We start from the raw sequence: 27946 nt of genomic DNA on the forward strand, positions 1-27946 counted from the left end.
GTGACCCAAATGACGTAAAAAGCGTCACATTTATATATTGAAACTGGCCATAGCAATTGTTCTTCGAAAAATACTTAAAATAGGAATGGGAATTTTTATTTCTGCAATATGCAAATTTTCGTTTTTTGTTCATGGTAAATACGACCATGTGAAACTTATAGGAAATACGTCATTGTAAAAAGAAATAGGCAAAATAAAATAATCAGAAATGAAAATATGCTTTGTTGTTCTTGGTAAATACAACGATGTGAAACTTAGGAAATACGTCATTGTTAAAAAAAATAGGCAAAATAAAATAATTAAAAGTAAAAATATAGAGAGTAAATACAAAATAGAGAAAGATTCTTTACATAAAGCAGATATAAAACATGTGATACTGAAATGTTAAAAATGCAGGTAAAAATGGGTTTAAAAGTTGTGAAAAAAACGTGATATTCATCACTTTCTACGAATTGAACGACCCCTTCTCAATTTGCTTTCATTATTCACGGGTTCGCGGAGTTCCAAAACGGCTTTGATTTGTTCTCCTGGTTTATCCAATGCTTGCTGTAATGCATGTTCCACTTCCCGAGACTGGTATTCCTCGGCTGTGAGGAAAGCTGCAAAAAATATGTTTTTTAAGTTTATGTATATACGTCGGTTTTCAAGATTTTATAACTTTTGCAACAGCTTTATGCCTAGGCTTACAACATGCCTTTCGATTGCCGGCAAAACATTTTTTTCTATCTTGCTAGTTCCTTCTCTTTTTTACTTTTAAATAATTTATTCTTCGTTGTCGTGTTCAAAGATATAATTAAAATAATGTTATATTATGATATTATATAATGTTATATAGTAGGGTAGGGGAAGATGGGACACCATTTTATTATATTTTCTCGGCACAATCGGTAGTAAACAAAGAACATTCAAAGAATTATAAAACCGTATCCCCACGACCCCCAGATACCGTCGTTAATTGTTTAAAACATGATTAGGATATTTAGATATTATGTGCTAAAGGTGCTCCGTCTTCCTCCACCCTACTACATAATTTTCCGAAATATAATTTTTCTTCAGACGTTTTAATGTTTTACCTCAGCTGTCTTATTAATATTTTATGTCCTTTGGACAGATTTCCTACATTGCGTTTGCACCAGTGGTTATTACATTGTTAGCGTAAAGTTTTAAAGTTACCTTTTTGTCCTGCAAGAGCAGCTTTTCCAAGAATAACTTTGCGATCATTGTTTGAACCTTTCACTTCAAACACGATTGATTTAGCTGTCAGCTCTTCAAGCGTGATACCACGGAACACGAACGTATGTCTCCATCTAAAAAAACGTTGAATTTAATTTTAGAATTTGTTATGTTTATTTTTTTTACTTTTAACAACTTTTTGGTGCAAAAGTTTGAATGTTTGTATTTATTTTCAGTTGTGTTTTTTGCAGCAACGCATTTTTCGAACTATAGGCGCGTAAAACTTCACTGTATATAGTTGTATGTTCTACTTAATTTTTTATTCGTTATTGTACATCTCTTGACTTGTATATTATTTTGTAAAACTCCAAAGCATTTGTGCTGAAACAAGTAAGCCTGTGTATAGTAGCGTGTTATTTTATGACCTCACTGAATATAGTATGTGGAAAAGTACAGAGGAGTAATGAATAAACAACAACAACACTTACTACGCAATAAATAATGAATCACTTAACAAGCGGTAATTTAAAATTTGCTACGCAATGAATTAATCACCTGCTTTTTCCGTTGCGTGACAAATATTGGTTTGAACTTTTCATTGACCCTTGTTTCTCTGGGTTTAAATAACATTTCACTTTGCTTCGTATGATTCGGTCATCTTCGTCGTCTTTGAAGTTGTTCAGCATATTTGTTCCTTTCGTAACATCAACCACTAATTCGGTTTCTTCCTCGGAATTTTTATCCGAGGAAAATAATCCCAAAATCCTAGAATTCGCACTGTATGTTGAGCATTTGTCCTCGCTGAAGAATGAAACAAAATTTAAATAAGAGACGGAATGTCGTTTTAAGAGAAGTATATACATCGTTTAGGTTCATATAACATGGGTTTTAAGGTCAATTTTAATTTAAACATGACAACCCATAGGTAAGATATGACTTTTAATTCATAGAGTTTCGGTTTAAAAATCCTGACTGTTATTTCGTTATGAGAATCGACCAATTTGATATAAGCATAAAATTTAACAGATAAAATTTAATGACGGCACATTTAATACAATATATCGCGTTAAAGGAAATGTTCTTACTTTTTTGATTCACAATCAAACTGTTTGGTTGGGTTGAATTGAATTCGAACGTGCATTCTGGGCGGCTGTTGAAAATAAAACAACAACATGAGTACTTGACCACACACTTCAGTGTCGCTTATAAAGACTTGTCTTACCATACTACGTTCCAATGCCTCTTGTTTTTGCAGCTCTAATCTGGCAGATTTAAGTGATTCGTAATAGGCCTCAAGATATGTTGATTTCTCATATTGGTTTAACAGCGCTTCTCTTGTTTCTTTAGCCGCCAATTCCTCGAGCCGAGCCCACTTCTCCGGGCATGTTTGGCGAAAATACATCGCCTTTTCAAGCAAAGTCGCCCCGGGTGCAGGTCGCTTTGACCGCCGAGGACTTGGACCCGGACTCGAAGAAGCAACGCTTTGACTGTTGCTCTGTGTGGAGTGGGACCTGCTTCGTGAGTCTAGATTGCCGCTTTCGCTGGCTTGAATTGAAAGTTTTCTGGAAGTTTCGTTGTTGTTTTTCTCCAGAAGAATCATCTCGGTCCCTTTGGTTTTGTCGTCGCTGTACGAAGTTATAACGGGAGGCATTTTATAGACTTTGATTTTTCTTTTCGTAATTTTTTTCTCGTAAAATCTAAATTCATATAAAATGAGTCAAATTTTACAGATATTATACTATCATCATTTAACAGCAGAGTTCTTAAAAAATCGAAATCCTTTTTATTTTTAATCTGAATGCTTTTTTAACTGATCTAATATAAAAATAACGCGAATATCGTTTACATTTTTTAAATGCAGTCACGAATACCAAATTTATTAAATCAGCCAATAAGAGAAAAAGCAACTAAGCGACAGCAGAAAAAACCTTAATTGAATAAAAGTCAAAAAAGTCAAAAACCGTAGCTGCTAAACCTACATGTTATAAATGCTTCGAGGTGTTAATTCGAAACACACTTTTATACCAAAATTTAGTTTCCGTTCGGAAGTATATAACGATTTTCCTGCGTCGGTGTCGTGCGCACGTACACAGTGATATTATGTTCAAAACGGTCTGCACGAATTATTATGTTCAAAACGGTCTGCACGAAGATCAATTATTTTTGTCCCCAAATGACAGCACGAGACATGAGTAAACACACGAAGTGATGTGAGTGTAAGTTTTGACGCGTTCCCGGAAAAGAAGACAAAATGCGTCAAGCACAAAAATGAACTTTCTGGCTGCAGTTATTTTAATTTTGAGTCACATCTCGTTTAAATGGCAGAAAAACGTTAATATTACTCAAGCCCTTAATGACGGCCATCGTGTTCCTGCTGGTTTGCACACAGCAGGCAACTTTTACTGAACCCGGGAACGAGTAAATCAATTAGTCAAAATTTTTAAGATGGGGTGTTTAAACAAAGACTAACTTTTGCCTGCTGCCCTTGCAGCTGGACCTCGCCCATTAGGATTATAAAATATTAAACGCTATAACTGAGCGGCCCGGGAATATACTTTAAAAGACTCCCGTTAATTATAAAAATACAAAAAAAAACAAACACTGATTATAAACTAATTTTAAATTTACATTGCGTTTCTTACTACGTAATCCAAAGCATTTAGGTAACGAAAACCTTAAGATGTTTAACCAAAATACTAAAAAATCAGCTTAAAAATAGATTTTACTTCATAACACAACTCCTGCTATGAACTGCTAAACAAAATTGTTTTGTCTTGTCAGGTGTTAGTACACAAACATTTGGATTGCCGTATGCCTAACATACGTGGCATCTTATACAGAATAAACGTGACTCACTCTTGCTACAACACCAACGCAAACAAGTAGTGATACAGGTAATGTAGATAAAACCACGAGATTCCAATAATAAACTACATAAATATAGTAAAGTGGATACTATTAGCACCTAAATCCCATATTTCCTGATTTTGTTTTAAACAAATAACAACACTATTTTAGGGTCGCATATAATAACTTGTCCCACCAGACCCCACACTATGTACTGTATATTAAATAGGTAAACATATTTAGTAATTTTCCAGGACTTTGGATGTTGGGGTATAGGGCCAACTCTGATCTAAAACTAAGGTCCCATCATGCCACGCCTACCATTACAGAGCCTCTAATAAATATTTTTATTATTTCATTAGTTTTATTTTAATCGAAATAACTTTAAACTTTTATTAAGCGTATAAAACACATATGTTTATTTCGTATTTTTTACATTACTTTTTTTTGGTCCAAATACGAGCATGTTTGCGTAACCTGCATAACATGTTTTTAATATTTATCTATTCGAAATAAAAAAAAATAGCGAAGATTAAAATAAAGCAATAAAGAATTGGAACTAACAGCGAAACGTCTGTCTCTAAACACAGAAACAATATAAATACACCAGTATTATAACACAATGTTATATAACTATGTTTAATGAGTTTTCGTTTTTTGCAGCTTTTATACACAGCACAATGACAGACCAGCCTAGTTATGCGTGAGGAATGCTAGTTTAAACAATATACGAGTAATGCTACGAGTAATGCCACGGACTTTCGCTTCGGGCGATCGTGTAATGTTCTTTCTTAACCTCGTTCAGCACGATTTAAATGATGCTTCTTAATTAAATACACTCGTTCGGTTTGTTGGCCTTTGGGTATTTCTATATAGAGCTACAACGTAAGATGGGACATCCTTTCCTTTTTATTTTATCGTGCCATTTAGTAATAAACAAAGAACGTTTAAAGAATTATAAAATCGTATCCTCACAACTCTGGTGGACGTTGTTAATTGTTTAAAACACGAAAATGATATTTAGATATTACGTGTTAAAGGTGCCCCATCTTCCCCACCCTACTGTATATTACTGTGGGGTAAGACGGTATATCGTTAACACCTAAACCAAATGGAAAGAACGAGAATGAAAACATGGGCCACCATACTCCACCCTGCTACTATATAAAAAAGCAAACTGAAATACAAAAAAGTAAATTTACGTTTAAACAAAGAAATTTAATTATTAATTGTCCCATTTAAAATAGCTTTATAATTTCGCTCATTCCGCTATTTCGATTTTGTGGTTCTAAAAAGCAAAATGCCACTGCATGGCTCTATAGCGCCATATCGTGTATATTCCTATCCGCTATTATGACGTCATAGTATAACGCATCAGCTGTTTTACTTCCGATTTGAATTAAACCGAAATCCCTGTTGTGGTCAAACCATGAGCATATGCTATATAGCAGAATGAATTTCGAAGGAATCTTAACAACCGCATACGTCTATAACATGCTGCAAATATAGCAAGCAGCATTTAACAGGCGTTTGCAATGGTGCCATACACAGATAATTGCAGAGGTTCGATTTTCGTATTGTCAGCGCAGTATAGGGAATCTAAACTATATAGTAGGGTTGGGGAAGATAGGACACATTTTCATTTTATTTTCTCGTCCTGGTTGGTAGAAAAGGAAGAACATTTAAAGAATTATAAAACCGTATCCTCACGACTCCGATGGACCGTTGCTAATTGTTTAAAATACGATCAGAATATTTGGATATTATTTGCTGAAGTTGTCCCATCTTACCCCACAGTACTACACCCAAAAAGATAGTACAAAAATTCTAAACCACGAAAAGTTCTACAATTAAGTTTCCATATAATATATTACCAGACTGAAAAAAGAAATTTAATATGAAAGTTTTTTGCTTAATATTCTTGCTTGTCGTATTGCAAGTACATTTCGGCGAATCTGCATCGCAGAACCCAGACATTAGTGGTTCGGGTAGAAGGCGAAGATATCGTTGGAATAACCAGATGAGGTAAATATGTTAACACGAATCTATATCTTGTATTACATTGTATATACATGCGCCTATATATTTTAGTATAACACATAACTTCATATATAATAAGGTGGAAAAGACGGTACAGCTTTCTAGCGCATAATATCCAAATATTCCGATCGTGTTTTAAACAATTAACAACGGTTTGGGGGAGTCGTGAGGCTAATTCTTTGAATGTTCTTTGTTTACTACCAAACGGGACAAGAAAATAGAATAAAATGTGTCGCATCTTTCCCCACCCTACTATAGGCCTTTATCGTATATATATATATATATATATTAGGTTGGGGTAAGATTGATATGTTGTCAATATTTATCGGGTTTTCTAATAGTAAGCAAAGAATATTTACAGAATTATATACCCTATATCACCATGACTCAAAAACAATATATTATGTGCTATTCCCCTATTATATATCCACATGTTAAAGATATGAAAAAAATCTACTTTTACAGAATATTGGATTTGGATAGAAATGACAAGGTCGTTGCGGGTGGTAAGATTCAATCTCAACACTTTTATAATTAAAAATGCTAAGAATTATTTATGATTAAAGTTCTCTTACAGTTTTGCCAAGAATAAATAACCAAGCAGCTACAAATGTAAAGATGGCATGAACACAACATTCTTGTAGACGATTATCTCAAACCGAGTCTTACGGATTACCGCGAAAAGAAGAATTTTAATCCGTTTAATTTACTGGCTCAGTATGTACTGAGGAATTTAGATTTGAGTTTTACGTGTCTAAAATAATTTATATGTACGATTGGTGTATATTAGCACGCAACATGTAAAAAGCTGATTTTAAACGGATTATTGTATTTAGATCAGAATGTATAAATATAGTTTGAGGGTAGTTTTCTAACTAGATTTGAAAATTATAGGATTGGAGGAAATGCTACGAAGAGGGGTGGAAAAAGAAGAGACGCTTTTAACCTAAATATCGTGTTTTAAACAATTAACAACGGTCTATGGGAGTCGTAAAGATACTGTTTTATAATTCTTAGGATGTATTTGGTTTAGTAACAAATGGGACTAGAAAATAGAGAGAAAAAGTGTCCCAACTCCCCCCATCCTACTAAATTTGCATCTGCAGTTTGTTTTCCCACATTTATCAACGTATTTGACGCCTGTTTACAACACCTTGGTTTACAATAACAGTAACATAGTTGCTTAATAAAGATACATTAAAAAAATATAATAATTGTACCTATTTTTTTCATAAAAAAATTATGACAGTTTTATAGATAGCTTGTTATAGCAAGTTGGCTAAATTAAAGATGCTGAACAATAATGCTTCTTATTTTCAATTCGGTTGGGTATAGATTAGTTGTCAAAAATTCATAATTTATAATTATATAGGTAAAACGCGTTTGTTCATGATGAGAGTAATATCCGGTGTTGGGACATTGCCACTTTCATTATTATGTTACATTGCGCGTATGTACACTTGGAGTAATGCCATAATGACACGATACACGGAGCAGACGCTATTCGCATAATAACACCTTGCGTAAAAGCAGGGGTCTGTGGTTTGGAAGCAATGACACTTATAGGTAGTGGTCTACAAATGTATTCGCGGTCTACAATATCTGTTCGTGAGGCAGAATTCATTCAGTGTTGTTTTGATTGGCACAATAGCGTGTAAAAATCGTAAACAATCTAGTTTTAAGCTGGAAAGTGGTTTTGGCAGGATTTTGCGTATTTGGAGAATAAAATATTTAATGTTATAAACCACGTATCGTTTAAAAACAGAAGGAAAGTTCAATTTTAAAAAACGGTTACGAATAGCTCTGGGGAGACAAACCGGCCATTCGAGGTTAAATCACAACATTACGCCTAAACATGATAAATGATAGAGTTTCCACGCATGACAAAGTCTTGAATTGAACGGACATTATGACGAAGGTGATACATCACTGCCTAAACTGGGTGATTTATGGGAAAGAAATTCTGTGTAGTTTCCGGGATAAATATAACGAAGCTTTGGGACAGTTAAACACTAATGTAATTCAAGTATTAAGCAGGTTAGAGTATTTAGAAGGTTGGAAAATAATAGTCGTTAAGTATATTTGGCAGTTGTTATTTAATGTCGTTGCCGCATTAGGAAATTTACGCAGCCAAACCTTTATCGTTAATTTATGTCTTTTTTTTGTGTTACAAAATAAGAACGGTTAAGTAACGCTGGGTTTAAAAAATAACATAATGTACTTACGTTTGCGGCTGTTGGTTTGATATCATCATTTAATTAAATAAAACGAACTATATCTGAAACAGCCATGAAAGAATTGGCGTTACCGATCAACTTAAAACATATCTAGACGGCTTGCTGCAGAACTATAACGTTTATACGATAAAAACTCCTAGCACTGCAACTATAAGAAATGTACGAAAGCAAGAAAAACTAAACCCGGGCTGTGCGGGCGGCGCTGATTGGGACCAAAGGCACCTTTTCTAGAGAGATGAACACAAATGCACGCTTCATTAAACCTAGACTAAGGTTATGGGTAATGCAAACGCGGGTTGATGAATATTATGTCGAATTAATTTTATATATATAGTAGGGTGGGGGGAGATGAGACACCTTTAACACATAATGTTAAACTATTCTGATCGTGTTTTAAACTTACAACGGTCTATATGGGAGTCGTGAGGATACGGTTTGATAATTTTTTAAATGTTTTTTGTTTACTACCAAATGCAACAAAAAATAGAATGAAAATGTGTCCTTCCATCCCACTATATATATATAGTAGGTTAGGGGGAGATGGGACATCTTTTCAGTCTCGTCCTATTTGATATTAAACCATAAACATTCAACGAAATATAAAAGCGCATCCGGTCGGCTCCGATAGATCGTTGCTAATTGTAAACACGATCAGCATATTTTGGTGTGATATGCTAAAGGTGTCCCATCTTCCCCAACACCACTATCCATTTTGGAATAACAATAACGCATGCCGTCTAAACACAAAAAATAATGAACAAACAAACGGGGAATCGTGTCGAACGATTGATATTGTTAAAAGCGATTAGAGTTGGCACATTACCCATAGGTTAACTAATGCTTGACGGCAAGTGTAACATGTTAATTTATGCTTATCAAAGTCTAGGCACTATATATTTTACCTTTATTTTTTTACTGCTTTCAGAAAAATAGAGCTTTTTTTGCTTTCTGGATTTCACGTAAATCTTGAAAATGAAATTAACAATATTAATTCTCCTTTGCTTTTTAAACGGCTCGTTTCTGCAAGAGGTACTTTTACCAGGTAAGTTAGTATATATGTTTGTGGTCGTACAGCTTACAAAATAATAGGCCTATTTGTTCAAGTTTATGGATATTGTCTTTTACGGTACGCCCGACCTTACGCGCATACTTAACCAACAAGCAATTGATTTAATGCACGCCTCAAAACAAAATAATGTTTTATACAATAATGAAAAACGAAGGAATGCGCAGTGTCAATTATCCTACAAAGTAACTTAACATAGGAAATAAAACACACTCTGAAAAAATATATATTTCGTACCTATACAACTCATTAATATAGTAGGACGGGGGAAGATGGCACACTTGTTAATTCTATTTTTCTTCCTATTTGTTAGTAGAACTTTTAAAAAATTAACAAAGAACTTTTAAAAAATTATGAAACGTATTTAGGATTTTTGGATATTATATGCTAAAGGTATCCCGTTTACACCACAGTGCTATATGACGGCGAACCAATTGCTGATCCCAAAGTTAGTATAGACCAAGTTAGGAAACGGCGCTTGTGTCCGCCATTACGGAGCCCACAGAGCGTGAATCGCCTATACAAATGCATTGTCGGCGTGTGTTTATTTGGTTCTTGTAAGCAATACAAAAGCTAGCAAACACATATAGCGGCTGTTTTAACTTGAAAAATATAATCTTTAATATAAATCTTGTTATATAATATTAAATCTAAGAATTAATGTGGAGTAAATCAGTATTTTGACTGGTTTTCAGCGTACAGTGTGGTTTAACAGGGTACTTAACGTTGGCGATTAATACTAGCAGCAATCAGCTTAGTTTACATAATAGTATATGATCATACCTACGAATCTACAGAACCAGTATATACTACATTTATAATCCAACATGAGTGGCCATGCAGCTCCAAACTGCTTAAGTACTAGCAGATAAGGTGTTCGCGTATTCCGATTTCATAAAGACCAAGAACGCAGAAAAGGTAGCTTATTAATTCAAGCAGAGGATCAAAAATAGTAACTCAGTATTGTTTTCCTCAATGTCACTTCGATATTAGGCAAATTTTACGAAGATACCTTAAGTTTCGTTGCCGGGTATACGTGTTAAGTTTGTAAGCCAAAAAGTAAAATCACGGCAATTTACATGTAAAACTGCAGCTAGATGCACTAGTATATGTTAATGTTATGCGTTTTTGTTTGTATTTTTATATTTTAAACATGTTCTTTTATATTTCTGGTTGGTATACTTGATATTTTCTGTTTTTTTTACTCTTTAATCGATTGAGTGTTCAATAAAATTTGATTCTTTATGTGAGGTTTATTATTGTGATAAGATATAACATTAGTAGAAAGCCATTTTAGAGAGAAGTGCTTGGTTCTTAAAAAATCGCAATATTTAGGCGAAAAACAGCAACCAGCAATGGTAAAATGCTATGCTGTGGGCTCCGTAATGGTGGCGTCTATGACGTCATAGACGCGCGACAACGGATAACAAGACTCGTTGTTTTACAATCCGTTTCCTAACTTGGTCTATACTAACTTTGGCTGATCCTATAGGTTTTGTAATAATACTCTTGGGTTAGAGAATGGAATACCGTTTAGCACCTAATCGCATGTTTTCTACAATTGACAATACTTATTTAGGGTCGCGGGGTTATGCGATAAAGTACGGTGGGGGGAGATGGGACATCTTTAGCACATAATATTAAAATATCCTGATCGCGTTTTAAACAATTAAGAACGGTCTATGGGAGTCGTGACCATACGGTTTAAAAATTCGTTGAATGATTTTTTGTTTATTACTAAATGGGACGAGAAAATAGAATGAAAAGGCGTCCCATCTTCCCCACCCCACTGTATATTGTTGTTTCTACTCTTTGTTTTCTACAAAATGGGACGATAAAGTAGAATGAAACCAACTACTATCTTACCCCAACCTACTATAACAGCTATCTTTTACCAGATGCTTATGAATGCGATTGCCAAATGGAGAAGCAATTTTGCTCCAGAAGCGGAGAGAGAGTATACGGAGTATACTGGGATAAAACTGAAAGATGTAACGGTTATAATGATTGTGGGGACTGGAGCGACGAAAGAAACTGTAGCGATGTCTGTGAATTTTACAATGAAACGACCTGCGCGTGCCATCTAAACGGATCATGCGACAGGAGTAACTTGATTTACTTTTGGCCGTGTTATAGTGAAAGGGATAGATGCGATGGGAAAAACCATTGCGGGGACTGGAGTGATGAACAGAATTGCGAATCTACTTGTGCAAGTAACGAATACGAGTGTGACTGTCATAAAAAATGGAGGTACATGCTCAACGTTTGGACGATATAATAAACAGTGCTATAAGGATAGGCATATATGTGACGAGGATCGAGACTGTGAAGACTTTTCTGATGAAACTAACTGCACTTGTGGTAGGGACAGCGTAAAATGCGGATGTATACTTAACCCTAACAACTGTACATCGAATCTTGGGTGCGTTGCAATTAAAGACCTTTTCGATGGCGAGCAGCATTGTAAAGATTTTTCTGACGAATCGTGTGAGATTATAGAAGTGAACACACGAAGATACGTTCCCTATTATAACGATGAAGTACAGACAGAAGTTGCAACTACAAGTTTTTTCCTGTGCAATAAATCAAACTATGATTACATTTTGGAGCTAAACAAAACGCGGCCTAATAAGAGGAGCTGTGATCAGATCGACTTCTATTCATCTGACAGCCTCACCTTGACTGAAACTAAATGGATATGTTCCTATACTTATCTTCTACAAAACGGCTTCGTTCAATGTGAAGATAAGGGTTGGGTTATTGGTCCGAATTTGTGCAATGGCTTTTCTGATTGCGCAGACGGCACAGACGAACTGTATGATGTTCCTGGCTTCAAATGTAGAGCAGTGAATGATTATCAGCAGCATAAACAGTCGTGTGTTCTTCCACAAAAGAACCTTCGCAATAACAACTCGTATTGTGAAGACAAATCAGACATTTGTTATGTCGACGGAAAGCTAAAATGCTTTCAGTGCTTGGATAGGAAACTGCTGTTATCTCCCATGCAAGTTTGCGATGGTGTTGTAGACTGTTATGATGTATCTGACGAATGCTTATGCGAGGACCAGACGCTCTGTAAAGAAGTTTTGGGAGATTCGAAAAAGTTATGCTCGACTGGGCAGATATTGTGCAACGGCGAGTGCCTTCCAAGCGAACAGGTTACTTGCAATAAGTCGCTCAATTGTGATGGAGGATCAAACACGAAGTACTGCAACAAACCGAATGCTAATAACACAGTTGCACGAACCGGTACCGGTCATATTTTCTGTCCGACTGACAGGCTCTTTACGATCTATAAAAACGCTACCATGTGTGACGGGATTCCTGAATGCTACGATCGAGCTGATGAATGCGACGCCGGCTGTCCGAATCAGACGCATTTTTGCGACGTTCCTTTAAGGTGTCACCAGCGTCAAGCGTCTGCAGTATGGGAAAAGCGTGGTCAGCTATTTCTACACAAAAGGGAATACTGCGACGGTATCCCTTTAGCCTTTGTACCTCTCTGTAACACGGGATTTGATGAAACTTACTGCCAGGGTCGTTATTATTGCCATAACAAAACCGATTTACTGTTTAGCATTGGAAATTTATTTCTATGTGACGGTGTACCAGATTGTACTGATGGATCGGACGAATGGGAGTCCGTATGTTCAGCTTCTCGCTTTTACTGCAAGAGCAAACAACCACTTTCAATTGCACGAGACCGCGTGGAAAACGGTATCAAAGACTGCAGTGATGGTAGCGATGAATGCCCACCTGTCAGCTCAAGAAATCTTGTGTTTTCATCCCCATTTGAAATGATCGGGAGTACATGGTTTAGGGTTATTTTCTGGATAATGGGTTTTGTAGCGCTACTCGGAAACATTGTAGTTTTTACAGCTTCAGTTCTAGAGCTAAAGTCCAGCGCGCATACGGAGCCGGTTAAGTCATCGTTCCTTACGTTTCTAATAAATCTCTCTATCTCTGATTCGCTCATGGGAATTTATCTCTTGGCAATATCTGGAGTAGGAGTCCAGTTTTCCGGCAGTTACTGTCACCATGACGCAAAATGGAGAAGCAGTAGACTTTGTTCTTTCCTGGGAACGCTTGTGGTTATTTCAACCGAAGTATCAGCGCTTATAATGGCGACAATGGCTACCTTTCGACTTGTCTCTGTTTATTTCCCTATTAAGATGAAAAACGTGAAAAAACACAGCTACATTATCCCATCTATTTGTGCTTGGATGATTGGCATTTTGTTGGCTTGTATTCCATCTATGGGCAAAACAGGCTACTTCGTAAATACGCTGTGGTTCCCAAACTACTTTTTCGCGAAACAGGAGGTTCCTAAAGGTAAAGTGGTTTGGCTTGCCGACAGAGCATCACAATTTGTGGCGAATGCAACAGTACCTAAAGATTGGATTCAAGTTAAGGAAACGGTGACCGAAGTATTCGCGGGGCTGGAAATAAAAGGCGAGTTCGGATACTTCAGCGCTACAAGCGTGTGTATGCCGAAGCTGTTTGTGAAAACCAAAGACGACGATGCATGGGAATACTCAACCTTTCTTATCGTCTTTAACTTTATCTTGTTTATCTACATCGCCCTAACCTACGGATGCTTAATTCTTAGAAGTAAAAAAGTCTTGAAGGGAAGTAATAAGAAGTCCAAGAAGCTGCTACAAACCGTTTACAAAATGATCTTGTCAAATTTTTGTTGTTGGATCCCAATTTGCATTATGGCTTTCATCAGTTTATCTGGTGTAAAACTTAACAACATTGTGTATGTTGTAAGTGCAGGGATATTACTTCCCATAAACAGTGTGTTAAATCCCATCATATATTCTAAAGTCGCACTAGCTACCATTCGAAAGTTATGGGAAAAACAACTAAGTTCCGTAAACATGTAATAACCCTAAATACTAATCGATTAACGACATCCTGCATTCGAACAAGCCTAGCATTTTCTCCCCTTAGGCCTAAGTGTTTTCGGTTTTTTTTTTTTTTACATTCATAAGTGTTTTATGAAATTTGAGTTGTTGACATGATTTTTCATAATTAGCTATTCAGCTGGCAAAAGTCCGACCCGTAACCCACAGTGTATATTGTCTACCTCTTATCATTGGTTCAAAATTTATTACCCTCACTCCGAGGCTGTGATTAGCGCGCCAGTCTCTTGCCCTGAAGATATCTGTTCGAGGCTCGACGCTGCTCCCATTGTTGTCCTTACTTTTGCATGCGTCATAAAAGTTCCATTCGTTCAAATTACTACACTTTCGTATCATCGCATGTTTTACTTATCTGTTGTATATAAATCGTGGAAAAATAGCAACCTATTCGTATGTGAGACGATTTGTGACTAGACGACCGACTTTCCGTCATCGACGAATGATGGGGGAATTAAAGGTAGGTACCTAGTATCTTTTGACTACGAAGCGAATGAACTTACTTAGCAGTGAAGACGCTAATTGCACTTCTACCAGTAGGTACTCCCTGTCTGTCTCAGCAACATTAGGACCACATTTTAAGTAAAAACTAATAAACTAATGTATTTTTCGGAATAGCAGATCTTTCGCCGCGGAAAAAGCGCAAAAGCAAATCGTTACAATGACTTGCCGCAGTTACGAAGTATTCACAACCTATTAAAACACTAATGGTTATAGATTGCATTGATGAATTTTAGATAACGTACTGCATTAATTGTGGCTGGCTATAACTCTGGCTAACTCTAAAATTCTGTAATTTCTGAATCTTTCGTCAGACGATTCCGTAAATTATGTTCCGGAATAACTGTTTAGTTTGTTTTATTATAAGTTTTATTATAAACCGGGTTCCTGTTTCGTTTGAAGAGAATATGAGTTCTGCTTAAATGTTTCCGTACATAATAACAATAATTCTTTCCGAATACAAATATATGTAATGGCAAACGAAGTGCCAATGTATAGACAAGTGTAGGTTAATTTCAAATTTGCATAAACTCGTTTTAAAAATTTCTTTTATCTTATATCGTTAAGATTAGAATCTCAGTAAGCATTTTGTCTTGCTCCAAATGTTTCAATAGATATGTACTGGAACAGAAATCTGGTGAAAAATGAGCGACGTATACTTACAACATATTTCTTCAACACCTGTAAGTTTTAAATTTAGTGTATGCTGTTTATGTGATTAGCCCATACTCTAAAACAGTTGTTTTCATAAAGTTTTGTAGGTGTAGAAAAGTTAAGAGAGCAAATATATATACGTATTTCTGCTCTTGTTGCTACCACCTACCACACATAGCCATTTACTTACAAAATATAACATTATTTATCATTCAAAAATTGTTAAATAACAGAATTATACACTCGTTAAAGAGCATAAACTGCATATAGCTATATTTTATCGAGGTTCTGCTTCTACCTACAATCATAAAGTGTTTTTGTGTATGATAAACAGGGTGCTGGTATGGACAATTATCAGAATAACGAAGCAAGTTTTGGTCAAGATAATATTGACTTGCTAAATGAGGATACATTTGGATCTGGAGCCGTTGGTAGGTGGTCCGTGTTTCTAATTCTTGATGTTTCATGTGAAGTTTTTGAAAAAGTTTTCATACCTCATTATTATAAAGGTGTCTTGAAAAATTGTCATAAAATTTAGATTCCAAAGTCTGCATATTTTTTGGGTGGAAATATAAGCATACAAATATTATATGACAAAAATCTACAAATTTGACAAAAAAAACAAATATGTTTGTTGTGTAATTATTCGAAAAAGTTATATATATAATGGAAATACTAAAGATGGTACAATTTAATTACAAATGTGTTTGTACAGTAGGTTACCGCAAAGTTAAGTTTTATTAGTTTTGTGGACAGTTTAAACTGTTTTAGAATGCTTGTATGGCTTAATAAAATAGTAATATCCTTCACCATAATGGTTAATAATTGATGGCTACTTTTTATTGGTGTGTATTGGCACAGCTGATACTTAAAGCAAGTTTTATTTATTTTGTAAACTAACTTAAAAAGTAGATTAAATGTGTAATATTTTCTAAATATTAAACACTTTTTGTGAAAATCAATGCTAACTGAGTAAAACTTACTTTATTTGTGACCAGCCAATAAACTACAGCAGCAGACGCATTTTGATTTGATAATTTTTATCTTTAAATTTGCCGGATTTTAGCAATTATTATATATGTATATATAATTTTATATTTTTTGTTTGATTTACTTTTTTCACTTGATAAACCACTTATAAAGTTATAAACGGTTGTGTAGAATAACCAACAAAATGAACTTGCTTTATTTCCAGAGGAAGATTGGGAACTTGATCATAATCAATTAGTTGGTTTACATGAAGGTGTGCTTGGTAGAAAGCAAGAAATAAATAGTAACGTAGGTAAGTACTTGGGATGTACCAAGTCAAACCTGAACTTCTAAGCTGTTAGCTAAACGTCACTTTTTTTTTGCTTTTGCCTAAATTTGTATTATAGCAGTAGTATCTTATCTTGTGAGCAGCACCCAACAAACAATTATTGTTTACATCAATATATCAGTATATGTAAAGTGTATCTGTCACTGCTTGTCCGGGAAGTTTTCAGTTTTCAAACGCTTTGTGTCAAATATTACAACTCCAATGAAATATTTGGATGTTTTCAAGCTTGTAAAATAATTAATTCTGATCCCACTTTTACATATCCAGAATCTGAAAACAACAACCAAGTTGATGACCTTCAACCGTTTACTTTCGAATCTCTTCATTCTCCGCTCCAATTGGACGATGAGGAACTTGAACGGTCCAATCAGCAGCTAGCAGCAGCTGTGGAGGAACTTGTACTAAACAGTGACCAGGATCAAGACATGATCGACCCAGCGATTGTCAGTTTACGGCGACAACCCCAGTCAGTTCATCTCGCTGCAAGCCCAAAGTGAGCAAATTTATTTTATTTATAACTTGTTCCAACTTTCGTTGTTGATGGATGGCTTGAGTATTTTCAAGAAACATGTGCTTTATTGTTGTATCATATAAATTGTATGTAAACACAAAAAAATTCCGGTCATGTTTTTTAGGGTGTGATTTTTCCTTAAAAATATGGAAGTGTTATTGTCAATTTTTGCATTTTCTGATAATTGAATTTAAATTAACATAAAAAAAACACCTTTTTTTTTCATGAAGTCCTGTTCTTACATTATGGTTTATTATTCATATCATTAAATACAACTAAACCTTTATCTCAGGTTGCCACCTTTTTACTCACGTGAGGATGAAGGTCCAAGATTCAACAACTCAAATGTTTCCAACATATTTAACCGACCAGATAATCTTTATACTTCGGATAATTTGGTAAGTAATTGAGTTTAGGCAACATTTCTAATATATTTCATTTTACTGTGCAAGTAACCTTATTGCTTAACTATATATAACAATTTGTCCTACTAGGATATTACTCTATTGCATTCTAGTTTTATGCCCTCAATTGTAATGTAGGTTCTTTATATTTTGTTATGTATTATTATTGTTTTTTTTTCGGTTTAGTTTAAATTCAAGTCTCGCCCAAAGTTAGTATAGACCAAGTTAGGAAACGGATTGTAAAACAACGAGTCTTGTTATCCATTGTCTCGCGTCTATGACGTCATAGTCGCCACCATTACAGAGCCCACAGCATAGCATTTTATCATTGCTGAGTGCTGTTTTTCGTTTAAATATTGCGATTTTTTAAAAACCAAGCACTTCTGCGCGTAAAAATGGCTTTCTACTAATGTTTTATATTATCACAATTAATAAACCTCACAAAAATAATCAACTTTTATTGAACACTCAATCGATTAAAGAGTAAAAAAACAGAAAATATCAAGTTTACTAACCAAAAACATAAAAGAACATGTTTAAAATATAAAAATACAAACAAAAACGCATAACATTACCATAAACTGGTGTATCTAGCTGCAGTTTTGCATGCAAATTGCGGTGATTTTACTTTTTGGCTCACAAATTTAACACGTATACCCGGTAACGAAACTTAAGGTATCTTTGTAAAATTTGCCTAATAGCGAAGTGACATTGAGGAAAACAATACTGAGTTACTATTTTTGGTCCTCTGCTTGAATTAGTAAGCTACCTTTTTTGCGTTCCGGGTCTTTATGAAATCGGAAAACGCGAACATCTTATCTGCTAGTACTTAAGCAGTTTGGAGCTGCATGTCCACTCATGTTGGATTATAAATATAGTAAAGAATGGCTCTGTAGATTCGTAGGTATGATCATATACTATTATGTAAACTAAGCTGATTGCTGCTAATCTTAATCCACAACGTAAAGTACCCTGTTAAACCACACTGTACGCCAAAAACCAGTCAAAATACTAATTTACTCCACATTAATTCCTAGATTTTATATTATATAACAAGATTTATATTATAAATTATATTTTAAATGTTAAAACAACCGCTATACGTGTTTTCTAGCTTTGTATTGCTTACAAGAACTAAATGAACACATGCCGACCATGCATTTGTATAGGCGATTCACGCTCTGTGGGCTCCGTAATGGCGGACACGAGCGCCGTTTCCTAACTTGGTCTATACTAACTTTGGTCTCGCCCTATGGCAGATAAAGGTTGCTGAAATAAAATTTAGGTTTTTTACTAGAACAATATTTTTCAAGTATTACATTATACCTGGTTACAATACCAGCATAAAATTAATTGTAAAATCTTAAACATCTGTTTTTTTACAGCGAAATATTTGGAATGAGTCATCTTTAGGCCAAAGCATTCTTTCTGCTTCACTCACTTTACCAGTGGATAACAAACCAATTAACGACAACGGAAATTTACAATTTGAGGTGAAAATATGACTGTACCGTTTAATACATGACTCAGAGTGTCATGTATTCGTCCTATTTTCTTGTTATGCTTGGTCTTAACAGTTACAATCAATAATAAACATAAGTACAAGAACGATTCTGATGCTGTGAACAAATATTAGATGACAGGTTAACAACTTAACCGGTTTCATTATTTCAACGTCTGGTGAGGCCTATGCAGTAGTACTCTGCCTTTTTTCTACGAACGGGTCAATTATGGCCTAAACCCCAGGAAACATAGCATATGCTATACTTCTATTAAACATATATTCCTATTTCCCACAAATGCTTGTAAAATGTTTAGTTACCTATTAACCCACTGCACAGGACGAAGCTATATTATCCATTTCACGTGATACATCTGACTTTGACCGACCGTCTCTGCTCTCAAGTCCACTTGTAGTTTCGGCTGAAGACTTAGAGCGAGAAATGCAAGGAACATCCTCACCTAGGTAGCTTTTATATTTATTTAAAAAATCAAACAATCTTTTATGTCATATGTTGCAATGTTGAAATGGGTCAATCTTCGACAAAATCCAATGATTCCTGGCGTTTGTCTCAGTAAGCTCTCACCCTTATAGAAAGCCATTACCATTAGTTTGAACTGTTTTATTCTGTGAGCAATTGGTTCAGCTTGGTAATTATCATGTTATTGTTATAAAAATTGAAGATATAGACCAGATCGCCCTATGTACTAGTGTACTATACATGCTATGCATCACAGCAACCAAAAGTTCCAAACATGTGGTGGCAGGGTAGAAAGGCCTACCTTGCAATTATCTGAGCTGCGTTACTCTGTGAACATAACAATTCACAATAATTTAGATTTTTTAACGAAAGTGTATCCAACTATACTTGCCTCTTCTGCCTTTTAAAAACCTTGTTTCCTGTAATAGCACCTCACTTATAGTAGAGTGGGGGAAGACGGGACACTTTTAGAACATAATATTTTGATTGTGTTTTAAACAATTAACAACGGTATGTGGGAAAGGACAAAGGTACATGGTTTTATAATTTTTTTAATTTTTTTTCGTTTACTACCAAATAGGATGAGAAAATGAAGAAAAAGGTGTCCCATTTTCCCCACCCCACTACATAAGTCATCAAATATAATTTCTCTTATTCTCTTCCACAGAGGACCTTCCCCCACATATGGCATCAGCATCCCAAGTAACAACAACCATGATCCCGTAGATAGATCCCTGCCTCCACGATCTGTTTCACCATTATTTGGAAGTCCATCCCCATCGAATATGCCGATAGGAACTCCTCCAAAACATGTTATCATGAACATGATGCATCATCTTGAACAGGTTAGCTGGTTTCAAATCTTCACTTTTTTATTTTGTTTGAGGCCTACTAGTGCAGAACTAGCAATTTAAGGAATTCACTACTAGAAATTTAGAGAGTCGATACTCACGACCAGCGATTTAGAAAATTCAATGTATTATGAAGTGTTTTAAGAAAGGCCTGCCTCTATTACATAGAACATAGGTATCCTGTTGGGCTGAATATGCATCCTTGAGATAAAAGTAATGAATTTCTTTAACATCTGTTAAGACATAAATTTTATGTGACATTCTTAGGGATTTTGGTTGGTTAATGATAATTTAGTGCAGATCCTTTTAAATTCCTAGCATAATCTTATAGTTGTTTAAATGTCTTGAAATGCCATACAAATATGAGATCCTCCCTATTATAATTGTTATAAATATAAGCCCAACTCAAAAGCTCCTGTCCGAGCATCTGCTTTTTTTGATGCTTGGGGCTTCAAAGCTTTTACATCTTCGGCACATCCCTAATTGTTTGAATGTCTTCTCTCAACCTGTATGTTTGAATAAAACTGTTTGTTTGTTTGAAAATTGTTTGAATGTCTTCTCTTAACTCTTCTCTCAAGCAACACTCTAATAATTGATTGAATTTCTCGATGTCTTTAAAATATGCGGTCCCCCCTACCATTTGAATGTCTCCTCTCAAACTTAGCAACCATATACAGCTCCAACTAATCAACCCATTCTTCCCCAGCAACAACAAACACACCCTCCTCCTCCTCATCCAAACCTTATCAATACATCCGGATCATCAGGATCTCTTCCCCATCCTCCACTCAAGTTTCCTCCCGGACTTCCACCTCCAAGACTCCCCCCTTTCATCCGGGGTCCGCCACCTATTATAAACGGTGGAATGCCTATCGGGGTCCCACAACCCCGAAATGTGGTCTGGCCAAACCAACAACCAATGAATCCACTAATTGCTCAGGTAAATGCACATATTTTTTTAAAGTTTGTTTTTCAAACGAAAATTAAACTTTTGCAGTGTGGTAGTCATTTTTTTTTGATAAACACAGTTTCACTTTTGTTATTGCACAATCAGCAATTGTCGTTAAGTGTCTTGCCTAAAGACACCTACACCCGTAATGGTAGTAGCAATGAGCCTTGAACCCCTAACCTCTAGGTTAGAAGCAGGCGCCCTAACCATTGTCCCATGGTATTACAGTTTTGAAAATGATATCGATTTTTAGTAATAAGCATTGCCCATTTTGTATTCACATACCAAGTATAACAATACTTAAATTTTATTTGTTATATATTAGGATATAATGAACAGACTTGGCATGCGACCCCCCACACCACAGCCCAACCATCCAAGTCCCATTGGGTCACCTCGTGCGTTTATGGTTCCACCCCCGCGCTTGATGAGCAACCCGCGCCAAATGCACCTCCCACCGGGTGGGGTAAGACCCGTGCCGAGACGACAAATGCCAGGCTTCAATAATGAAAGGTGTGTGGACGTGGTGGATTTTTGATTAGTATGGTAGGGTGGGGGAAGATGGGAATCCTTCAGCACACAATATCAAAATATCCTGATCGTGTTTTAAACAATTAACAACGGTCTATAAGAGACGCAAGGATATATGTAATATTTGTTGGAATGTTTTTTGTTTAATAACAAATTGGTCGGAAAAATAGAATTGAAAAGTGTACCATCTTCCCCACCCTACTATAAGATGGTTTAAAAATTGTGGCAAATGTTAAATTCTTGTGTTCAATAATAATTTTCTAAGATTTTATAAAATCTTATATAACAATTTTGTTAAAATTTTGAAAGCCTGATAAATTTTGTTAAAATCTGTACAACCAGATTCATGCACCCGATGCCTGCCCCACAATTTGGCCCCGGTCATCTTCATCCTGAGCACAGCAAGTATGTCCGGATGCGACAACAGAGATATGGAGGACATGATAGCATGGGAAGATCCAGGAATTATAAGAGGTAGTGTAGTAGATTTTTTGTAAAAAATTTGGGGGGGGGTGTTTTTTTGTCTTGAGTATGATAATGTGTGGTTGGACCACTCACCTGCAGACCGCAGGTTACAGGTTCAAGGCACTATAAGTTTGTGGCACTATAAGTATGTGTCTTACAACAAGACAGTAAACGGGAATCGCTTAAACCGAGTAGTCCCTTATGGGTTGAGAAAATGACCACAAAGTTGCATATGTTGCATCTCATACAAGTTTTGTCATCCATACTTAATAAATCAACAACAAAATTAAGCTGTGCAACTTTCGTTAAAAATTTTATTAGTCTACCTATAAAATGTTGTAATATCCAAGTACACTTTCAGTTCAAGCAACAGTTGTGTGTATTTAAGCACAAATTTTTCCTCCAGACATCAATATGAGGAGAGGATCGGAATACCCGGAGATCCGTACGCGAACATCATGAACCAGAAGGAGAAGGATTGGGTCATCAGGATCCAGATGATGGCGCTACAGAGTGATCGACCGGAAATTGACGATTATTATTATCAGGTGATTGTTTTATTGTGAATTCCGTTTTTTTTTCTTCATTTTTTTTATCAAATTTTCATTTTAGAGTTTCATCAATTTCATTTTTTTCATCAAATTTTTATTTTAGATTTTTTTTTCATTAAGTTCCCATTTAAGAAGAGCATTTTAATGACATAAGAATTCCTAAAAATCAAAAAGTTTAAATTACAAAAGATGTTTAATAGTAAAATGTTGCCAAGTTACCTAATCAGGAACAGGAAGTTTATATTACAATAATAACCACTGATTATTATTACAAAGTCATTTGTGTATTGTTGTTGAGCCTTTTTGTTTATTTTTGTTCAATTACTACCGTGGTAATTCGTGAGCGCTGGTGTTTCTACTTCTCGACTAATGGCTCGAATACGAATTTTAATAATGTTCCTAATGCCCTGTTTATTTTATCATATGCTTTTGAAAACAATATTTTCTTCAAATATTTAATTTTTTGAATATATTTTTTTAAATAGTTGACTTATTTTTATTGTTTTTTTTCTTCATTAAAATTTTAGTGTTTTATTTTTTTGTGGTTTATTTCAGAATTACATTGAGCGTAGATTAAGAGAGGGAAGATTAAACAGCGATCAATCGAAACCTGCTCGTCTTATTACACCAACCAAACCCAACTTGGAAAACCGGAAATATGTTCCAGGTATGTAAGGTTAAAACATAAAAACATCATATCACTGCTTAAAAAATGTAGCAGAAAAAAATCAAGTTTATTTAATTGTATAATAAAAGATATATGTTTCACTATTTTGTTACTGTATTTTTTACACAAGAATTGTTAACTCTATAAGCACCAGATCAGGGTCAAATTCGCAGAATTTATTACAGACATTTTAAAAATGTTTTGACACTTTAATATTTTAGTTCAATTCTCCAACTCACTTGGCAAACTCACAACATCAAGCGTCTACAACCCACGACAAATAATCGACATTGTTCAAACTGCAAACCAAGATGAAGAAACTGTAAGATATATTTTATTACGTTTATATTACGTATACAAGTATTATGTGAAGCAAAGGCACCAAAATTTAGGTGGCGGGGTAGGCAAGGCAACTCTGGATTTTTCTTTACTGCATTAATCAGTAAAAGTTACAGCCAATAAGTTAGATTTGTATCCTAGAAATATGCATTTAAATATTTCTGTCTTCAAAGCAATTTAAAAAAGTTTGGCATCTATTATGTACAGTATTATTGTCACTTATGATGTTATTGCTATTACCAATTTATGCAAAATTGCATAAAAAAATAGCAATTTTTAAAATAGAGAGTGCATGAAAGAGACACCACAGCAGAGTCAGCTTATTTTATTGAATTTAAATTATTTATGTTTTTCCTTTAGGCTGGGGATGCTGCTGATACAAGGCAAGCATTAAGCAAGAGACTTGTTGTATACAAAACAATTGAAAAGGTATTTAAACCTGTATTAATATGTTAACAACTTAAAATTCCCTTGTCCCATTAGGTAGTAAGTTTTCTTGTCATGTTTGGTAGTTAGCAAAAAACTTTCAAAGAATTATAAAACTGTATCCTCAAGACTCCCATGGACTGTTTTTAAAAATCTCTGGTTCAGCATAACTAATTAATGATGTTTCTCCAGGCATATGAGATCATTGTACTAATGGAAGAATTACAAGCTCAAATCCAACTCTGCCCACCCAACGCAAGCGCAAGGTAAATAAATATATATCGAGTCAATTTATCAAAACATCCACAATGTAACTTACAACATTTTTTTACTACAACGCAATTTTTGTAATTTTACAAGAAACTTTTTCGTAGGCCTAAAATTAAAGTAACTTTTAACTTGATCTGTTTTGACAAAAATACGATTTTTTGTAATTTTATAAAAATATTTTTGTAGGCTCAAACTCAATGGTTTGTGGGTCCTGGTTCGTCGCAAATTTATAAAACTTTAAATGTTCGCAACGAAATATTTTGTGAACCGCATGCTAAATACATGCCTTGTATCAGCTTTGCTGAACACACATAGAAGTTTCTGTTACAAATCCAAGTTTTAACAACGACAAAAACAGTTATAGTATGGTGGGGGAAGATGAGACACTTTTTCATTTAATTTTCTCGTTCCATTTGGCCGAATCCTCACTACTCCTATAGACCGCTGTTAATTGTTTAAAATACGAACAGGATATTTGGATATTATGTGTTAAACATGTCCCATTTTCCCCACCATAATTTTTCCAATATTATTCCTTCCAGGAGAAGCTTGGGCGATCATCTTCAATCGAAGACGAGACAGATGCTCGATGTCCTCGACCTCCATGATGGGATGGCGTTCGATCTTCATGATGATCCTATCTTCCAAGTGATGAAGATCAGGAAGGGAAAGAAATTAATTGGAAGAACTCTCCATTTCTTGCCACAAGTTTGTGTTTTATTAATTTTTTTAAACTTTTTTAAATAAAAATTGTTACATGAACAATGTTTTTGGTATTTAAATGATATTTTTAGTATATTGGTAATAGTTTAATAATATTATTGGTATTTTATAAAAAAAAAAATTGAAAAATTATAAAAAATAAAAATAAAATTGGTATTTTATAAAAAAAATTATATAAATGATGTTTTTGGTATATTAGTGATAGTTTAATAATATTATTAGTATTTTAATAATTAAAAAAAAAAGGTAAATACAATTGTTAATAAAAATGGTATATAAATAATGTTTTTGGTATTTAAATGATATTTTTGGTATATTACTGATATTTTTATAACAACATTGGCATTTTAATGATATTTTATGAATGTTGTACACTGGTGTAGGTTAGTACAATGGTTCGTAAATTGGTTTAACTTTCCACAGACACATGCTGTAACTGTGATTCAATCGATTTTCTCACACTTTGCAATATTGATCAAACGTGATGCAAGAGATGGGGTAAGTTTTTATCTTCAATAATATGTTGTGTGTGGTGAATGCCATGTCACACTGGTTGAAGCATGTACCTTTAAACCAAAGTATACAGGTTCAAAGCTCAGTGCTGCTACCATCGTGCATGAGTGTGTTCTTGGGCAAGACACTTAACAGTTTTTATAAATGTCACTAATGGGTTGTCCAATGTATAAAACAGGATGCCTATGTTATAATTACTAAAGTTGGCCTTTACCACAAGGATAAATAAGCTGTATTTGGGCAAGACAATTAGACACTTAACGGTATATAAATGTCACTAATGGGTTGTTCAATGCATGGAACATGATGCCTATGTTATAATTTCTAAGGTTGGCTTTTACTACAAGGTTGGCTTAATAAGTTAGATTCATTCAATAGTATCCAAATTCACATATATATATATAATTTTAGGTTCTACACGAGTTATACGTTCCCATCAGCTCTGTTCTCTCATCTCTTGACCGAGCAAAATTCATTCAACTTTGTTCACTTCTCTCAACATTTGCCATCACTGCAGCAGTCAAGGACCAAGTAAGATCTTACAATTTAAAACAACTTTTCTGAAAAGATTTTTTTTTGCTACTATGTTTTGTCATCCTGTTATCAGTGTTATTTCCCAGCAAGGATAAGTAAGTTACCTTCATTTATTCAATCACATATTTGTTGTATCAGCCATGTATTAAATTGTTACAGGTTGGAGTGTCAATCATATGCAAGCTTTTGCATGAAGGAAGTGCTCAGTTTAATTCATGTGAAGATTCAGAAAAGCAGGAATGGTAAGTTTCGCTAAGAATATTTGCATTGCAGAATATTTTCTTTAATGGAAAAGTGATGTATTGTCACACATTTTTAATTTCGCCTGGTTTTCTGCCTTGGGGGATGACAACTTATCAGCATTATGGATCAACAATTTGTTAGAATTAGGTCGAAATTTGTCTTATATGTTGATTATGTTTCCTGTTTGATTACTAACTTGTCTTGTTATATCCTATTTGCATGGTACAAAAAGTAAAAACTGTTAAAAGTGAAACTGTCCTTACCACACGCTTATGACGTTCTGCATGCTAACTTTGGTCTTTTCTGAGTACAGTAAGTCAGTTACCATGCAAAAAGGGTATTATTTTGGGGTATTTTGAAAAACTGTACTTAAACGTTGCTCATTTTTTTCTTCAGGTTTAAATTTGTCTCCAATGTGTCGGACATCATAGTTGCAGTCGCGAACCCAAAAGAAGGTTCTCGCCATGCCCGCCCAACCACTCCCTCCCCACTGCTGGAGAACTTTCCGTATCATGTATTTGAGGTCCTATCTAGCCAACCCACTGAGAAAAACTCATCGGAAAAAATCAAGTCGTCAGTAGAGCAGTTAATTTCGAAAAAGAGTTTTGAAATTAAATGAAAACAATCAATATTTTTAGAAATAGTGGAGTAAAAATACAGTTATTTCACGTGTTGTTGTGGCTAACAGTTTTCCTAACATATTAATTACCGTTTTTCAAAGATAAAATTTTGTTGATACTACTTAAAACTGCACGTTGTGCTTTCTTTGTAGACTTAGTTGTGCTTGACCAAATTATTTTGTGTATCGTGATCATTGGCGTCCATTTAACCATTGTACCTATTCTATTATGGAAAGTTTAGAAGTGACATAAGTTATGCTTCTTTTCAGGGCTCAGACTAATAGTAAAATGACCAAGTATGTATTTGCGAGAATCTTTGTTGGCACTTATTTCTCTGGGCCCTGCATTTGATAATTAATTATGTAATCACCGCTTTTTGTTTGTTTGGTACGTTTGCTCATACATTATGTCTAATGACAAAATTTATCGTTAAAAACTGAAATCGTATTGATACCAACAGATTATAATAAAAATGATTGCAACTAAATCAATGATTCTATTTAATAACCAATTGGTTTAAACAGAATGCCAGGTGACTTGAAATTTACACCAGATTTGGTCCATCGCCCCGAGCTGCTAATATATAGCAAATTCATTGTGCTTAAGAAC

General features: G+C 34.8%; 3 protein-coding genes and 1 long non-coding RNA gene across 5 annotated transcripts; 3 read left to right on the forward strand and 1 right to left on the reverse strand.

Moving 5' to 3' along the window:
* Position 1: 1 nt before the first annotated feature.
* LOC149738619 (uncharacterized) lies at positions 2–8412 on the reverse strand. Its single transcript, XM_089874495.1, has 6 exons — positions 8286–8412; positions 2396–2870; positions 2259–2323; positions 1729–1974; positions 1174–1307; positions 2–599 (listed from the first exon to the last, which is right to left on the reverse strand). Exons 1-6 carry the CDS (start codon positions 8312–8314, stop codon positions 439–441), a joined length of 1110 nt encoding a protein of 369 aa, XP_089730621.1. The 5' UTR covers positions 8315–8412; the 3' UTR covers positions 2–438.
* On the forward strand, positions 5484–7258 carry LOC149738620 (uncharacterized). 2 transcript variants are annotated; one of them, XR_016384596.1, is made up of 4 exons: positions 5484–6045; positions 6526–6566; positions 6638–6777; positions 6955–7258. It is a non-coding gene; the product is annotated as an uncharacterized LOC149738620 (long non-coding RNA). The 2 variants fall into 2 exon arrangements; XR_016384595.1 differs by lacking the exon at positions 6955–7258 and having other exon boundaries at positions 5485–6045; positions 6638–6879.
* An 809-nt stretch (positions 8413–9221) lies between the features above and the next one.
* Positions 9222–15171, forward strand: LOC149738621 (uncharacterized). The gene is given in 3 exon segments (XM_089874471.1): positions 9222–9339; positions 11262–11602; positions 11604–15171. Coding segments are annotated over 3 exon segments (3057 nt in total). The 5' UTR covers positions 9222–9269; the 3' UTR covers positions 14250–15171.
* Positions 15172–15313: 142 nt separating this feature from the next.
* On the forward strand, positions 15314–27824 carry LOC149738622 (protein PAT1 homolog 1-like). Its single transcript, XM_089874472.1, has 21 exons — positions 15314–15469; positions 15775–15871; positions 16636–16722; positions 17026–17251; positions 17562–17667; positions 19059–19166; positions 19515–19639; positions 20323–20500; positions 21213–21446; positions 21781–21968; positions 22329–22460; positions 22858–22999; positions 23558–23669; positions 23891–23991; positions 24369–24437; positions 24627–24700; positions 25247–25412; positions 25851–25925; positions 26352–26471; positions 26634–26716; positions 27114–27824. The coding sequence occupies exons 1-21, from the start codon at positions 15431–15433 to the stop codon at positions 27334–27336; spliced, it is 2685 nt and encodes an 894-aa protein (XP_089730598.1). The 5' UTR covers positions 15314–15430; the 3' UTR covers positions 27337–27824.
* The last annotated feature ends 122 nt before the right edge of the window (positions 27825–27946 follow it).

Source organism: Ciona robusta, chromosome 3 (genome assembly GCF_009617815.1).
Source record: "Ciona robusta chromosome 3, ASM961781v2".
Classification (NCBI taxonomy): Eukaryota; Metazoa; Chordata; class Ascidiacea; order Phlebobranchia; family Cionidae; genus Ciona; species Ciona robusta.

Bases quoted from the DNA above. Each gene is read 5' to 3' on its own strand.
- LOC149738619 (XM_089874495.1), bottom strand. From the start codon at position 8,314: ATGATGATATCAAACCAACAGCCGCAAAC. The intron at 2,871-8,285 runs GTAAGTACATTA...ATATGAATTTAG, and splicing joins TCAAACCAACAGCCGCAAAC to ATTTTACGAGAAAAAAATTA. The intron at 2,324-2,395 runs GTAAGACAAGTC...TATTTTCAACAG, and splicing joins AGGCATTGGAACGTAGTATG to CCGCCCAGAATGCACGTTCG.
- LOC149738622 (XM_089874472.1), top strand. From the start codon at position 15,431: ATGAGCGACGTATACTTACAACATATTTCTTCAACACCT. The intron at 15,872-16,635 runs GTAGGTGGTCCG...CTTTATTTCCAG, and splicing joins ATTTGGATCTGGAGCCGTTG to AGGAAGATTGGGAACTTGAT. The intron at 20,501-21,212 runs GTTAGCTGGTTT...ATTCTTCCCCAG, and splicing joins TGATGCATCATCTTGAACAG to CAACAACAAACACACCCTCC.